Raw genomic sequence first — 15,587 nt, 5'->3', positions numbered from 1 at the left:
CTACAAGAAGTTTGGTACATTTATTTGTGAAAGCTTATGAATTTTGAACCGGGCAAACCTATCTGTAAAAATCATAGATAATACTAGACCGTGTATTAAAATATATTAAGATAATGTAAATACCAATTAAGGCGTCATTCTGTTTAACATATCTTTAAATATGGAAGTGGAGTAGCTTTATTAAGAAACTAAAACTGCATACTAGTAGTTAGCGACATCAAAGAATTAAGCAGTTACTTGAAAAGCAAGAATCCTATAGACCTTCCACACCAATTAGAGGATGCAATTTAACTTGGAATACTGCAGTGTTTTCAAGATTAATAAAAATATTTTATTGAAGCTTTGGTATTGGTGTTCGTCCCTTAATTTTCTATTTCTCGTCAATTCTTACGTAAACCTTCCGTGTTTGTTTCAAAGCCATAGAGTATTAATAAATCATAAGTTAGTAACAGTTTCAGAGATTTGGTGTTCATCGAATTGAATCTTTATTTTAATTCCATGTCATTTATTTCAAATAATTTCATTTATATTATTGAATAATATTGTATAGCAGACATTTAAAACTAAAAGTTTCACGGTACCAATTTGAAATGAAACAATAAAAACATTAATTGCAATCTCATAGAGGAAGAAATATTACTCCTAATTGTAAAATACGTAAATTATCTCTATTATATGTTGATTCGCTCCCTATACTATATATCTCTTATATTTGCGTCTTTCGTCTAGATCCTTTCGATCGAAAAATGAAGTTTCTTCAGTATAAAAAAAATATATTTCACCTTCAGTCTATTCATTAATCAAATCTTTTGCTGCGGCCCGAAAATCCGCGAATGATATTTTTCATCGGGTATTAACCGTCATCATCGATTCTCTGACCTTAAGACGTTGCCACTTTCTGGGCGCATTTCTCTACTTTATATCAATACGGTTCGGGTCATTCGTCCATTCATTACAATTTTATCCAGGTTTACGACGGTATGTTAAACTCCCTGTTTTGTCTAAATTATTTACTTGTGGTTACGGTGAAAACGCCTTGAAATTATTGGAATCGTTTTTGAGGAGTCAGGTAGTTGACTCGGGGATGAGAATTAAAGTTATACGGAATATCTACTAAAGAATTTTGTGGGTTTAGTCTAAAAGTTGACTTTAAGAAGAGTGCATGAAGTTGTGAAAATCGGAGTGGATGCACTGAGACTATTTTAATGGGCACATTTAGCAATATTTATCACTAAGTAACTGGAAGATTAGACGACGGACGTGCCATTGTTTATGGTACACAGTGGAGTACTTATTGACAAGAGCACATCCTGTATATCGTTTCATTTGAAGATTCTTCTCAAACAATAATGTTTGTTTCTGTTTCCCTAAATCTTACTTCCTTTTATCATTTTTACAATAAAAGTTCATTTCAGACTGATCATTTGGGTTCAGTCCTTTTACAATAGCAATAGTGACAAAGTGACACTTAGATATAAGGTATTCAGGGAAGAGATACTAGCAGCAGTATTAGAATTAGTTGGGAATATTTAGTACAAAAGAGAGGCCAAATCATGCTTCCATAATCAAACTTCGGCATCACTATACTTTACCTAGTTTTTTAGTGCGAGAGATTAATAAAATGTAAATTTGAAATTATTATACTCACAAAACTCATAGGATATATATCGTAAAGTGCAGATAAATTCCAAATATAGTTGTCAGTATTTTAATTTCTAAGACCTGCACACTTCAAATCGTTCCAACAGTACTTTGCATAGAAAGACGAGTGTGGTTAATCAAAGTAATATGACATCGGAGCTTATTATATACTTATTAGAAAAGCAGCCCGAAACCGGTTTGCAACTGTACATTCCAGTCGCTCAATTGATTTTTTAATATGATGAATATTTTTTGGCCGACGCAAAAATCAGCTGTCACTCAGCTGATTTACAGTTTCAAAGCGGTCTCTGACTTTGTTTAGAACAAAGCTTATATATATAGTTATAAGGAACGGTAGATAATTCAGAAAATTAATATTCTAAGATCAAGTAAATAACAATCTATATAGAAGTAAGAATAATATGAAAGTAGAACATAATGTTTTTCCTGCTAAGTTTTACGAACTGTCTAACCACTCTCAAGTATCGTCGTCGCCAGCAGAAAATTTCGCTTTCCTCTATCAACCTCAAACTTCAACTACCCGGCTGTCAACCTGCCACGTTCTTTTTGTGTGGTTTGCATTTGCATTTTTAAGATCTTACTATTCTTAAATTTTTGAAATATGTTTCTTCATTGTTAATTTTGTATAAAATACAGGGACAAGATCATCTTTGTGAAAACTGACTTGGTAGTTAAATTACGTTACTTTAATTACTTAATTTACATTTAATAAAAAGTGATCTTTTGTATAAGTAAATGACATAGATTTAAACTTTTTGACGAATTATTTTTTAATTACTTCAATTTGCTTTTTATTCACATCATATTTTATTAACCAAATAATCATTACCAGTTTCCATTTTTCTGTATATTTTCGTCTCATCCGCGTTGTTCTATGTCATTTATGAATAACAGAAATAACACTTTTGCTACCATTAAATTTTGAAGTTAAAATAGTTTCGAAAATAGATGGGGCGATAACTCTTTAGGTCAATTTTTGAACCTGACTTAAAAATTGAGTCCATTCGAGCTACTGTTAACTTCTTAGGGATACACCATTGTTAGATCATGGATATTTCAGGTTATTAAAAAAGAGGTGACATAAATGGCGTTGGATTTTTTCGCGTCATCAATAATACTTTAAGTTCCACCGACGTTGAACAAACGTAACAAGTGCCATTGAAATGAATTTATCCATTCTGTTACCGGAGGAATATGCATTCGCAGCGGACTTGATTGTGCGCGTCACCTGTGTTCGTGTCATTTCAAATTGAAATATTTCGCGGCGCGGCTTCGTTTAAAATTTTAACGTTTTTGAAACACGCCAAACGTGTGCATTTGTATCTGATATCAGCATTACTTAATTACTACTTAATTAATACAGACAGTGTCCCACTTAAGGTATCAGATACCTCAAGAACAATTTATGTGACTTACAACTACATCTTTAGCTATTCCAACGTTTCATTTGGTTGTCATTTGGGTTACTTTTAAGTAAGAAGTAAGAAGTGAATATTACAAAAATGAGTTTCTCAGAAAAACGGATTTTAAAATTTGAACACAACATTTGAAAATTTATTTGGCCTAAATATTTTCTCCTCAATACCTAGTAAAAAATTTTTTTATCGCAATTACTGAGTGCAGAGGTATATTTTTGTATTCACAAAGAAAGGATTTGGAGTTATACCACACAGATTAGGGTGGGAAAATGGAATATTTTATTATAAACAATGTGCTCGTAATGCATTTAATCAAATGAAAAAGTATACATTTTAATTTTAAGTATAGTATCAATAAAAATTCAAATTCTTAATAAACGAACCTGCCCTAACCACAACCATATAAGTATAAATTTTGGGACAACCTATAAATGCACAACGTATTGTATTATCCCAAAAAAACATACATACGTCGAAAGTCAAAAATTTAACATTAGCGTTTCAAATTTCACTTCCGAAACGTCTTCATCATCTTGCTGGTATTAACACTTTATCGGATTTTTGTAGCAAGCTAGCACATTTTCCCGCCATTATCTTAATATGTTTCGACCACCCTTCGAACGCAGCTCAATATATATGCGACTGTGGACGTCGATCCTTCATATAAATCAAAGTAATTCAAACGGCTTCTACCCTAACCATGGTTGTCAGTAAATTTTCTTCGAGAGGATATTTCACTCGGGAATTTGTTTAAAAAGTCGACGCCCTATAAACATTAAGAAGATATTATTACAGATAAATCTGATTCGCTATCATTTGGAATGTGAAAATACCCAGAAAAGGTAACCCTAATCCAAGGCTAAAATGTTTGATTTTTGATATGTTATAATATTTAACAAATATTCTTCTGGCAATAACTCAAGAGCGAATATCAAACTACGGTTTTGCATTTTATTTGATCTACTTTTAACAAAATTACATCGTATGATTTTATGTGCAATTACTCTGGATTCCTTCAGCGTCGCTTGTTGATAAATCGAACTTGCTGACGTTTCGTCAATCATGGTGTTGGCTTCTCCAGAGCTTAACTGAAACTGAATTTCAAATAATTTCATCTTTACGTGGGGGATGATATGTGAGCAAGGATGAAGTTGCAAAAGAGTTTGATGGTTTCATTTGTCTTGAGATTAATTCTTCAAACTTTTGAGTGGCTGGATGATAAGCGTAGATTTTAGTTATGAATCATATTCGAAGGGGTAATGCACTGGGATGGGGAAAAGACGGAAGCCATTTAAATAAATAAGTAAGTAAGCAAAACTTAATCTACTAACAATTTTAAAAGAAAGGGTTTTGATATGATGCAATATTTTATGAAAATTAGCAATAACCTTATAAGTGAGCTTGTAAGTTTCTACTTTCGCGCTTGATGTCCCCTAAATAAGGGCTTGTTATTTTTTTTAGTTTTAGCTGAGCTCTGAAGAATCCAATAGGATGATAGGCGAAAGTTCAGCTGGTTCGATTTATTAACAAACGACGCAGAAGATTTGTTAATAGTATTAAAGTAACATGTGGAAGTTTACTTAAAAAAAAAATACATTTAATGATTTAAGTTTTCGAGACAAAATAAAAAAAGTATGGAATATAAATGATTTAAGGTGAAAATACTACTACTCCCCAACTTAAGAAACATATTAAAATCAAAACATTATTTATGTTATTATTATTATTATTATTATTATTATTATTATTTTTATTTTATTATATTTATATTAATAGGGGTTGCTCTTTATAGTGTGCAACATATTCAAAAAATTAAGGCAAACTTTAAACTATTAAAATCATTGGTTTGTGATAAACATCTTGCATATAATTATATAAAATTTATAAATAGTTTTGGCAAATTCCCGAATATTGATGGTGAAGATATCCAAGGGTTGTTCCCAACGTCAAAACCGAGTGGTGGTAGTTTTTAACTTCAACAAAATAAGCGCCCCCTAATCTACACCAAAAATGAGAATGCTAAAGAAACAAATACTCTTCTTAATATTCTGCATTTAAATTGGATTAACGCATTACCTACCTGACTTTATCGCAGACGCGGCGAGATAACGACAAAAACAAAATCATCAAAGCCACATCGTTACAATATATAGGTGATTCAGAAAATCAAAAATCACTAGAGAATCATCGTCACATTCACAAGTTTCATCGCCAATGTTCCCATTTTGTTCCACTCAAATATCCGACTGCTAATTAAAAATCCTTTATAATAGCTCCGGACAACTCCAACAACAACATAACAACGCAACAAAATATCAGAAGAAAACACATCACACAGAACATCTACTATAAATTAAGAAGCTTGCATCAAAGCAAAGAATGACTGCAATGACTCAAGTTTTAGACTTCGCTACGCGATGAAACTGAATAACTTCAACTACTGCAGTCCGGTTTCTTTCCACTCTTGCATCGAGATCGGAGTACCTTGCACAGGATTCAAAACTCCTGCACTCGACTTAACTATGACTTAAATGACTTAATCTCGAATGGCGATATCAGACTCAGTTTCTTACATAAATTTACAATAATTTAAATAACTGTAGCCCATATTATCTGCTACCGCGATTGAAACTACTTCATACTAAAGCGCAGAACAACTCGTTACCAAAGTTTATTGTTTGCTCTATTTAGTATAATATTTTATTATTTATTTATTTTAATGAACACCTAACTGAGATATTTTAAATGAAGGACCCTATATTTTACTGCGAAACTAACAAAAACTACAAAAAAACCATTCTAAAAAGTTGATTTTCGGAAAATATTCGTTATCTTAAAATATCAATTGTTTATATAAATTAAGCAAGTATAAATTTGAGTTAATTTTTTCTACAGAGAGACTTAAGGAGATATAAACAAATTATTGAGCAACATATATAAAATTATAAGACAAATTAAAACTTCACTTAAGTACATATCTTGTCCACCTTAAAAAGGGACACCCTGTATATTCCGATTTTGCCTTGGATTAACGGACTACCTAATCCTACCTGAGTTTATGGCAGACGCGGCGAGACACGCCAAAAGCAAAATCCTCAAAGCCATGGTCGGGACGATATACAGGAGAATCAGAAAATCCGAAATCACTGGAGAATCATCGTCACATTCACAAATTTTATCGCCACCGTTCACATTTTTTTCCACTCAAACATCGCATCGATAATGAAAATCCATGTATTATTCTCGCTGGAAACAATTCAATCAGTTTTCATAATTTTAAAAAAGGAAATTTTTCGAACTTCGCTGCGGATCTTCCGAATGACGGTCGCGGGTTTCGAATAAGCGCGGTCAGACCAGCAGTTCCGGGAACATCCCGATGAGTTTCGTCAGTTTCACGTAGGAGCTGGAATCCTGCAAACTGAGTGAAACGCCACCATAGCGCGGCGTTTGCCGAACGAAGCAGGGTTGTGACACGCGCATTCGTCTCGATCCATATATATGTATAGGGTACATATTGTATACATAAGTCCGGCGCTCCGGGTTCTGCGAACCGCGAATTTGTTTTACGTACGCGTTTTGTAATTTTTATGTATTTTTGTATTTCGCTGACAACGAGTAATGTCTGTTCTCCCTCCTTCACATGCATGGATTCTTGCTGCTGTCAGTCATTTGAACTCAATCAACATTTAGTGTCCTGGAAATCTTGTACAAGAGACAAATTTCGCACTAAATCAGACAAATTATGTGCAATACTTCGAAAATAAGGTTCCTTGTGCCGTTAACTTAGAAACTACGACCGATAAAACAATAACTTTCTATAAAACCTGGGGGAGAAACGTATCCTTGCTTCACCACCATCTAACGGGTTGATTTGTTGGGGGTGTAGACTGTATTATTGCGGGGCTGGTTTATTTTAAATGATAGCCGTTTAACATAACATCTCTCGGTAGAGGACAAATCTTTGTTATTGGTCTGGTTAGCTCGCCAGCAGGGGTTTTAAGTTTGACAACTCGAACCTTATCGTCGGAGCTTGTAATCACATCAATGATTCTCGAGAGTGACCACTTAAGGGGAGGCAATCCGTCCTCTTTTACTAGAACCATATCATTGGTTTTCAAGTTTTCACAAGATTGGAGCCATTTTGGGCGATTTTGCAATTGGTTAAGGTATTCAACCGACCATCGTTTCCAAAACTGTTGCTGCATTTTAGAGCATCTTTGCCAGAACGCAAGGCGATTTTCTGGCGTACTACTAAAGTCTCTATCAGGGAATGCGGTCATACTAGAGCCTATTAAAAAATGACCAAGGGTTAACGCTTCAAAGTCGCAGGGGTCATTGGAGATTGGACATAAGGGCCTTGAATTCATTATAGCTTCAATCTGAGCCAGGACAGTGTAAAGATGTTCGAAAGTCAATATTGAGTTTCCGACAATTCGCTTAATGTAGTACTTAGCACCTTTGATGGCACTTTCCCAAATGCCACCCAAGTGTGGAGAACTTGGATGATGAAGTTTAAATTATCCTCATTTTTGAAAAATTGATAAAGTTCCTTGAGATTGTTTCTAGATCCTTGGAAATTTGTAGCGTTATCACTGAATATTAAAGATGGATTTCCTCTCCGTGATATAAACCTTTTTAAAGTGAGTAAAACTGTCTGGGTCGATAGATCACTAACCAATTCGATGTGCACTGATTTAGTAACCATGCACACAAAAATGGCAATGTAAGTTTTAATGACAGGGGCTTTCTTGAGAGATGACGACTTAGCCATGATGGGACCTCCAAAATCGATTCCAACGCTTTGGAAAGGGCGAGATATTAGCAATCTGGCCTTGGGCAAGTTAGCCAAAATTTGCTGGGTAGTTTGAGCTCTAAAACGAAAACAAGTTTGGCAGCTTCTGATCACCTTTTATATTTCTCGAAGTGCATTTAACGGCCAAAATCGAAGCCGAAAATTGGACAAGACATTCTGTGGTCCAGCATGTCCCAAACGATTATGCTCTTGAATAAGCATGAGCTTGACGACATAATTTTTAGAAGGCAGCAGCGCAGGATGTTTCTGCTCATAAGGAATGTTAGCGTTTTCAAGTCTGCCGCCGACTCTCAGAATATCATTATCTAAAAATGGGTTCAATGATAAAATTTGTTTATTTGAAATCCGCTTACCAGATTTGATATCGAAGATTTCTTTGGAGAAGTTTTCTTCTTGAATAATAGTTATAATTCTTTCTAACGCACAATTCAATTCTTGTACCGAGAGGGGACCAGTGAGTTTATTTTGGTTTCGGGAATTGTGGACAAAGCGTAAACAATAGGCAAAAGTGTGACGCAATTTAGAGAATCGGGCGAATTTTGTGAATAATTGTTGCCAGAAGTTATTTACCGAAGATTTGCCTTGGACTAGTAAAGCGATTTTTCTTTCCTCGGGTAAATCAGATAATTTATAACCAATATCGAACTTTTCCTACTTTAACTCGGGATTTAATAAGAACTTGGGGCCATTCCTCCAAAGGTCGCATTTTAGAATGTCTTGAGGAGCTAAACCTCTAGAAGCGATATCAGCAGGATTATCTGCAGATTTGATATGTCTCCATCAGTAGCTTTGTGCCAACTCCTGAATTTGAGATACGCGACTGGCTACAAATACGTTCCACCTGCTGGCGTGTGATTTGCACCAACTTAGGGCAATTTGGGAATCTGTCCAGAGATTGACAGAAGCAACATCTAGTTTTTTAGAGTAAGCATTCACAATTCGCTCATTTAATTGGGCCAAGAGCAAAATGGCACATAGTTCTAACTTTGAAGTGACAGCGACTTGAGAGAAGCGACTCTGGATTTGGAAGACACAAGACGAACAGAGACTGTATTATCAAAATACATTACTCTAAAATAGATACAAGCAGCATAAGCTTTCAAACTAGCATCGGCGAAACCATGTATTTCAAAGATCTTGACGGGACTGTCTAAAAGGAGCGGTCTGGGTATATTGAGAAAATTAAGTTTACAGAGATTTTGACAGAAGTTGGCCCATTCATGGATTATCGATTCTTCTGTAACTTCAGAATCCCAATTCGATTTTTGAAGCCAAAGCTTCTGCATGACAATTATAACGGGGTTAACGAGACCGAGGGGGTCAAAGCACTGAGCTATCGTGGACAAAATTTTTCTTTTAGTTATTGGACCTTCCAAGGGGCTTTGCGGTGTCGAAATTAAAAAACAATCAGATGCAGAATTCCAAGTCAGACCGAGAATTTTGCTTGGGGAACCATCTAGATTCACGTTGCGAGTCAAATCTGATGCGTCAGGAATCTGATTAAGAAAACTCTTTGAATTTGAGGACCATTTATGTAACTTAAATCCGGACTCATTCAACAACATATTGAGTTCGTTGAACAAAATCCGCAGATCTTGCACACTATTACAGCCAGATAAAATATCGTCTACATAACATTGATTCAATAGTGTGTCAGTGCCCAATGGGAAGTTGTGACCAGAGTCACCAGAGTGGAGTAAAACCAGAAGGTTTTACTCCATAGGTCAATACCAAAAGCTCTAAACATTGAAAAGGGAGTGACAGTTTTTCATGCCAAAGGATGTTTTGCAAGAAGGTTTGTGTGGGATCAACTCTAACTTGTCTATACATTTTCTTTATATCACAAGTCAATACAAACTTAAAAATTCTGAATCTGCAAAGTATATCATAGAGTTCCGGTTGTACTTGATAACCTTTCATAGTTGTATCGTTTAGAGATATTCCAGAAGAAGTGGGACAAGAAGCGTCAAAAACGACTCTTAATTTAGTAGTCACACTCGAATCTTTCAAGACACACAAAGGAGGGATAAAATATTTATTGTGGCCTTCAGGGGTTTTTAGTGTTAAAGGGATTTTCCTAGCATGTCCTAGTTGGACAAATTCATCGATGAATTTTTTGTATTCTAAGAAGAGAGAGGGATCCTTTTCGAATCTTCTTTCTAAACTGGTGGCTAATAGAAAACTCGTTCTTGATGTCGATGCGTGTGAAAGAGATTGATTTTTCGGAGTTCTCACGTCAGAGGTTTGGGGCGAGTTCCTAGAGGTGCTCATAAATGTTTGTTGAAGAGAGGTTGAATTTCTAGAAGTTTGAGGCACAGGCTTGGCAGCGTTTGATATGTGCAAAAGGGTATGATGATTGGGTTTTTGACAGATAAAACATTCCTGCGTTGATGGACAATTTTCAGCAAAGTGTCTATTGCCCAAACAAATCGAACAAATATTATTTGATCTTACAAATTCCTGTTTTTTCAGACATCGGTATGTTTTTAAATCCGTAGCACGTATAAATACGATGACCTTCCTTGGTGCAATAGATACAGGAAATTTGATTTCTGGAATTCTGAGGGTTATTATTTGTATGTAAACTAGTTCTTTCATTTTTCTTTACGAATTTATTTTCGGAAGCGAATAAATTTTCGAGAACAACTCATTTTTGTCTTTAACCTCTTTCCTCCTCAAAAAGTTTCTTTGAAGTGTAGTCTAATTTTTTTTGGAATAAATTTATCAAAACTACTTCAAACAGTTGTCTATCAGACAAATCTAAATTTTTTAAAGTATTAATATTTTTCTTACAATTTACTACAAAGTCTCTTAAATTCTGCGCATTACATTTTGTTATAGTTGGCAAGTCTAATAGCGAGTTCAACAAATGGTTTGAAAGCAAACACTTATTTTCATATCTGTCCTTCAAAATTTTCAACGCGATTTCAAAATTTTCGTTCGTCACACTAAGGGAGTCTGTAAGTTTTAAACTTTCACCTTTCAAGTAGGATTTTAGGTACAAAAATCTTTGAATATCACTTATACTAGGGTTCTTAATAATTAGCGCATCAAACAGCTGATAAAAGGCCGTCCAATCACTTTGATTATTAGAAAACTGGTTGATTTTGATCTCTGGTAATTTAACAGACGGTATGTTTGACACAGAATTAGAATTTGTTAAGATATCCGAGGTTACAGCGGAATTGTTTAAATTAGGTGATAATTGTTCAATTACATTTTGAATTATTGATAAATGTTTAAAATATTTAGTTTCTACAGCGTCTCTATCCTCAGCATTATCTCTTTGATCAACAGATAACTCGAGTAAAAGCGTCTCGATGCAATTCTGAACATCATTATATTCCAAAAATAATTTTTCTAATTTTTCAGCGCGCAATTGAAATTCAAATTTATCTTTGATAACATCTTTGTTGGAGTTTACCCAGTTACAAATCCTAGTTATCGAGTTTTTTAAATGAGTTCTTTGATTTTTTAAATCTTCCAGCGATTTGGTAGACATTTTAAAAGTATTCACTTAAACTGATTTTTCAAAACAGCGAAATGAACATACAAATTTTTACCGCTACAGTTGTATATAACTATGCTTTACTAAATGCAGTTTTAAATGGTTTCCGCAGAAGAGCCAGGCAACCACGTGAAATAACGTCAAAACGCGAAGTATTGCACAACACTTTATAAAATTGGAATTGTCTCACCAAACTTCTGAAGTACGGTCCTGTCTAACCGCGACGAAAGCGAGTCCAAACTCGTGTCGGTGATTTTTCAAAAACCGAAGGAAGCTGCTTCCGTCCGAGCGTCTTCGTTGGCGTCAATTCAGTACCAAGCGAGCTTATTTGGTAATAATAACCAAACAGCACGTGTCCTTGCTTCACCGCCATCTAACGGGTTTGATTTGTTGGGGGTGTGGACTGTATTATTGCGGGGCTGGTTTATTTTAAATGAGAGCCGTTTAACACAACACAAACTATATTCTGTCACAACGCGACGACGGTACAAGATAAGACGTTTAACAAATCAGTTTATTCGAGTTAATCACAAACACAATTTGCGTTAAAATAGAAATTAAATTTCCTCAAAAGAAACCGTTTGAGGGGCTAGTCCAAAGAGGACACCGACTTATAAAGGAATATATTAATAGTGAAAGGGGTTTAAAGGGGGGTTTAGCGATGGGCGATTTTCACGTTTCTATCGTCAAGGGCGGTCGCGGTCGACTGACTACTTCGCGCAACGCATGTCTGGAAAACAGGCGCCGTCGGGGCGGTCAGTCCCGTCTATGCAGCGCGATCAAGGGAGGCGATAGACGTCACGTCTAACGCAATATCCGCATTTCAGGGTTCGCGAGGGCATTGGGTTGTTTTATCAACAAAACCCAAGGAGGCAAGTGGAATTGATACCTATCTATTTGCTCCCATAAATGTTCTATTGAGTTAAGTTCTGGAGTGTGTGGAGACCACTAAAAGTTCTAAATATTTACCGCATTTAAATAATTGTGTAGTATTATTCCGTATTTCATTTGATAACTGAGATAAAGACGTGAATAGAAAAACAGGATGCTAAGAAAAATGTGGGCTATACGAGCTGTGTTCGAAATGTCAGATGACTCTTGTAATTGGGCGGGCTACGTACATTCCGTCTTCGAAATTTTTTTGTTATATTGGTACCCATGTCCCTAACATATGTTGACAGCTCCAGCCAGTTTGCACGTTTACTTCTTTTTGTGAGATGGAAGCGTTTGACGTGTTTTGTATGCTCGGCGATTTTCTGCTGTAAAAAAAAATGGATGCATAAATTTTTTTGTAAAAAATGGAGTACAGTGCTACACAACACTTGAAATGTCGACAACGGCATATGATGAATCTATTTTTAGCAAAAAAAAAAATCTTTATAAGTGGTACTAGCTGTTCCAAGATGGCCTAGAAGACGCCAATGACTAACCCCGCTCAGGACGCCCTAGCACTTCAATATCTGATGAAAGCGTTGAAGACGTGAAACAAATGGTGTTGTAAAATCGTCGAATCACTCTTAAAGAAATGGCTGAAGACGTCAGCATCTCTATTGACTCGTGCCATACAATTGTTTTCGTCGTGAAACGTGTAGCAGCAAAATGTGTTTTCAAACTGCTTAATTATTGAATAATTAAAAGAACTGTCAGAGGAGCTCAAGTGGTTTAACAGCCACATCAATGATGATACTGATATGCATGGGGTTTTTGATTATGACGTCAAAACCAAGGCCCAATGGCCACAATGGAAAAACTCAAAATCGCCAAGAAACACGTTAAATGTCAAGGTTTTGCTTACTGGTTTCTTTGATTATCATGGCGTAGTACATCAACTGTCCACTCATCATTGCTTGTATTTAACTTATTGGCCAAAACCAAAACCACAATCATGCCTCAGCCACTATATTCACCGCATATGGCCCCCGGCGACTTTTTCCTATTCCCAAAACTCAAGAAACCCATGAAAGAAAGAAAGTTTGAAACGATTAAGGCAATAAAGATAAAATAGCTGGAAGAACTCAAGGCTATACCAGAAGTGCTTCGATGATTGGAAAAAACGTTGCCACTAGTGTGTTATATCTGGGGTGGGGATTATTTTGAAGAGGATAATATTAATTTTGGTAAATAAATAAACACTCTTCCGATAAAACTTAAAAGTCGCCTTACTTTTTTAGCACACCTTGTATATTGACTTAGACGGACACATAATAGTGGTAGCGGAAATTCCCATAGAATATGATCAAACATTGAGTATGAACTAGTTTTTTTTTTAAACACTCTGTATAAGCCTTAAACTTAAAACAAAATTGCTTTTAATAACCGCAATTTTGAAAAGCTAAGAAATAATAAAAAATAAATATATACTAGAACTGATCCAAAGTACAGGTTGATTTGAGCAGATAGCCTAGAATAGAAGGACTTATCTTAATATTTACAATTTTGCAAATATATATATGAGCACAGGCTGTGTCTTGTGATTGTGATCAATATCAGCTTTGTTTTTTTTAATGGAACAATCAGTATGCTACTGCATTTTTGAATTGTGAATACAACATCTGAAACGAACAGCTTCTAAAATATTTAAAATTTTCTGAACATATCTGAACGCCGTACTTTCTTTCGATTCTTTCGAACTTCGAAATTCAATACTGGTTAAAAAAATATCCTAGTTTTAACCATTTTTTTAATATAAAGGTTTTTATCCATTTAAATTATCGTGGTAGATTAGTATGCCATAATAATTATTATAGAACACAATTAACAAAAATTTTATACACAAAATTGAACACAATTTCTACAATTTTCTACTAAATTAACTATTCGATATGACCGCAGTTTAACCTTCCTTATTTTAATATATTTTCGTCAATATGAAAAGTTGCAGCTCTTCTAATTGGTTCTGGTTGTTGACCATTAAAAGCTGCATGGACCCTAACAGTTCTTCGTGGTTATTTAAATTTTTAATTTGACCCCAAAGAAAAAGATCCAAAGACATGAGTTTTGAGATCTTCATATACATTATTTAATTCGTCACTAACGCGATTGGTGCAACGGGTTGGGACCCCATCCAATTGATACCAAACTCATACAGACAAATTAAATAGTAAGTTATCTAAAAACTTCGATATCACTGTTTGCAGGACTTCCATGTATATTTATTTACCTTCATCCAAATTGTCTTAACAAAAAATAAAAAATTATTGAATGTTCCATTTGAAAAAAAAAAGATCAATTAAACTTTTCAAAAAGTAAGTTTTTTTTGTTAGACAGCTCTTTTATCAAAGTTATAACTGTATAAATCTGGCTTCTAAGTTTTTGCCGATATTGAGTAAGTTGATTTTAAACAAAAAACTGCTTTCCGACAATTTTTACAAAAAATATAAAATTTTTCAGCAGCACTTCATTCTAGGTAAGGGGTACCTTAGACAATGTGTTCTGTTTAAAATAAAAAATGACAAGGCTGATATTGACCACGACTACATACATGACACATACTGTTTATTTGAAATATTTTTAAAAGTTCCAGTAGCTACTCGTATATACTCTACTAACTAACCAGAACTGAGAGATTAAAAATAAGTCCTTTTTGACATACGTCTAATAAGGCATAAACGTAATTCACCTTGTTTTGTGATAGTTAACCATGAAGTTGATCCATCTTTTTCAGAGAAACTTCCAAATCTTTGAATTCGTTTTCCGTTAAGCTCTCAGGAAGTCAACAGCATGATTGACGAAACGTCAGAAAGTTCGATTAATTACCAACCGAGGCAGAATACATAATATCGAGTAGCCTGAAAGAACATGAAAGAGCCTTAATATTAAGACAAATAAGCTCATCAGCAGGTGTAGAACACAATCACGAAACCGGACATAAAATTTTATTTGATAAAACTTAAATTCTTGAATGTAATCAATTCTTCTACCAACGAAAACTCCGCGAATCTATAGAAATCTATAAGCATCCATACAATCTGAACCGTGACTCAGGCCTTAATCTGTCACCAATATGGGAATCAGTCATCCGAGACGATGTTTATGTACCTCATTTAGCTCCGTCCCCCTCAAACGATATACAAGCAGGTACAGCAAGTTCGATTAATCACCAACTATTTACAAAACTTCTGGATTCCTCCTGCGTCGTTGTTATTGTTGAGTCAACTTGCTAACGTAACCGCTTATATAATGTTTG

The 15,587-nt window shown here is 34.9% G+C and overlaps 1 protein-coding gene across 3 annotated transcripts in view; it reads right to left on the bottom strand.

The window, feature by feature from the left end:
• LOC132702911 (lachesin-like) overlaps positions 1-6,494 on the bottom strand; it is a 513,947-nt gene extending 507,453 nt beyond the window's left edge. For 2 of the 3 annotated variants that reach the window (XM_060671769.1, XM_060671772.1), the window contains exon 1: positions 6,131-6,488. In XM_060671769.1, coding sequence (XP_060527752.1) covers positions 6,131-6,185 — 55 coding nt within the window. In that variant the 5' untranslated portion in view covers positions 6,186-6,488. Of the gene's footprint in view, positions 1-6,130 lie in introns of all 3 variants that reach the window. The other variant, XM_060671771.1, reaches the window with a different exon arrangement.
• Positions 6,495-15,587: the final 9,093 nt, after the last annotated feature.

Source organism: Cylas formicarius, unplaced genomic scaffold, assembly GCF_029955315.1.
Source record: "Cylas formicarius isolate icCylForm1 unplaced genomic scaffold, icCylForm1.1 PGA_scaffold_6__28_contigs__length_40554024, whole genome shotgun sequence".
Classification (NCBI taxonomy): domain Eukaryota; kingdom Metazoa; phylum Arthropoda; class Insecta; order Coleoptera; family Brentidae; genus Cylas; species Cylas formicarius.
This window is presented reverse-complemented; position numbering and strand designations above follow the sequence as displayed.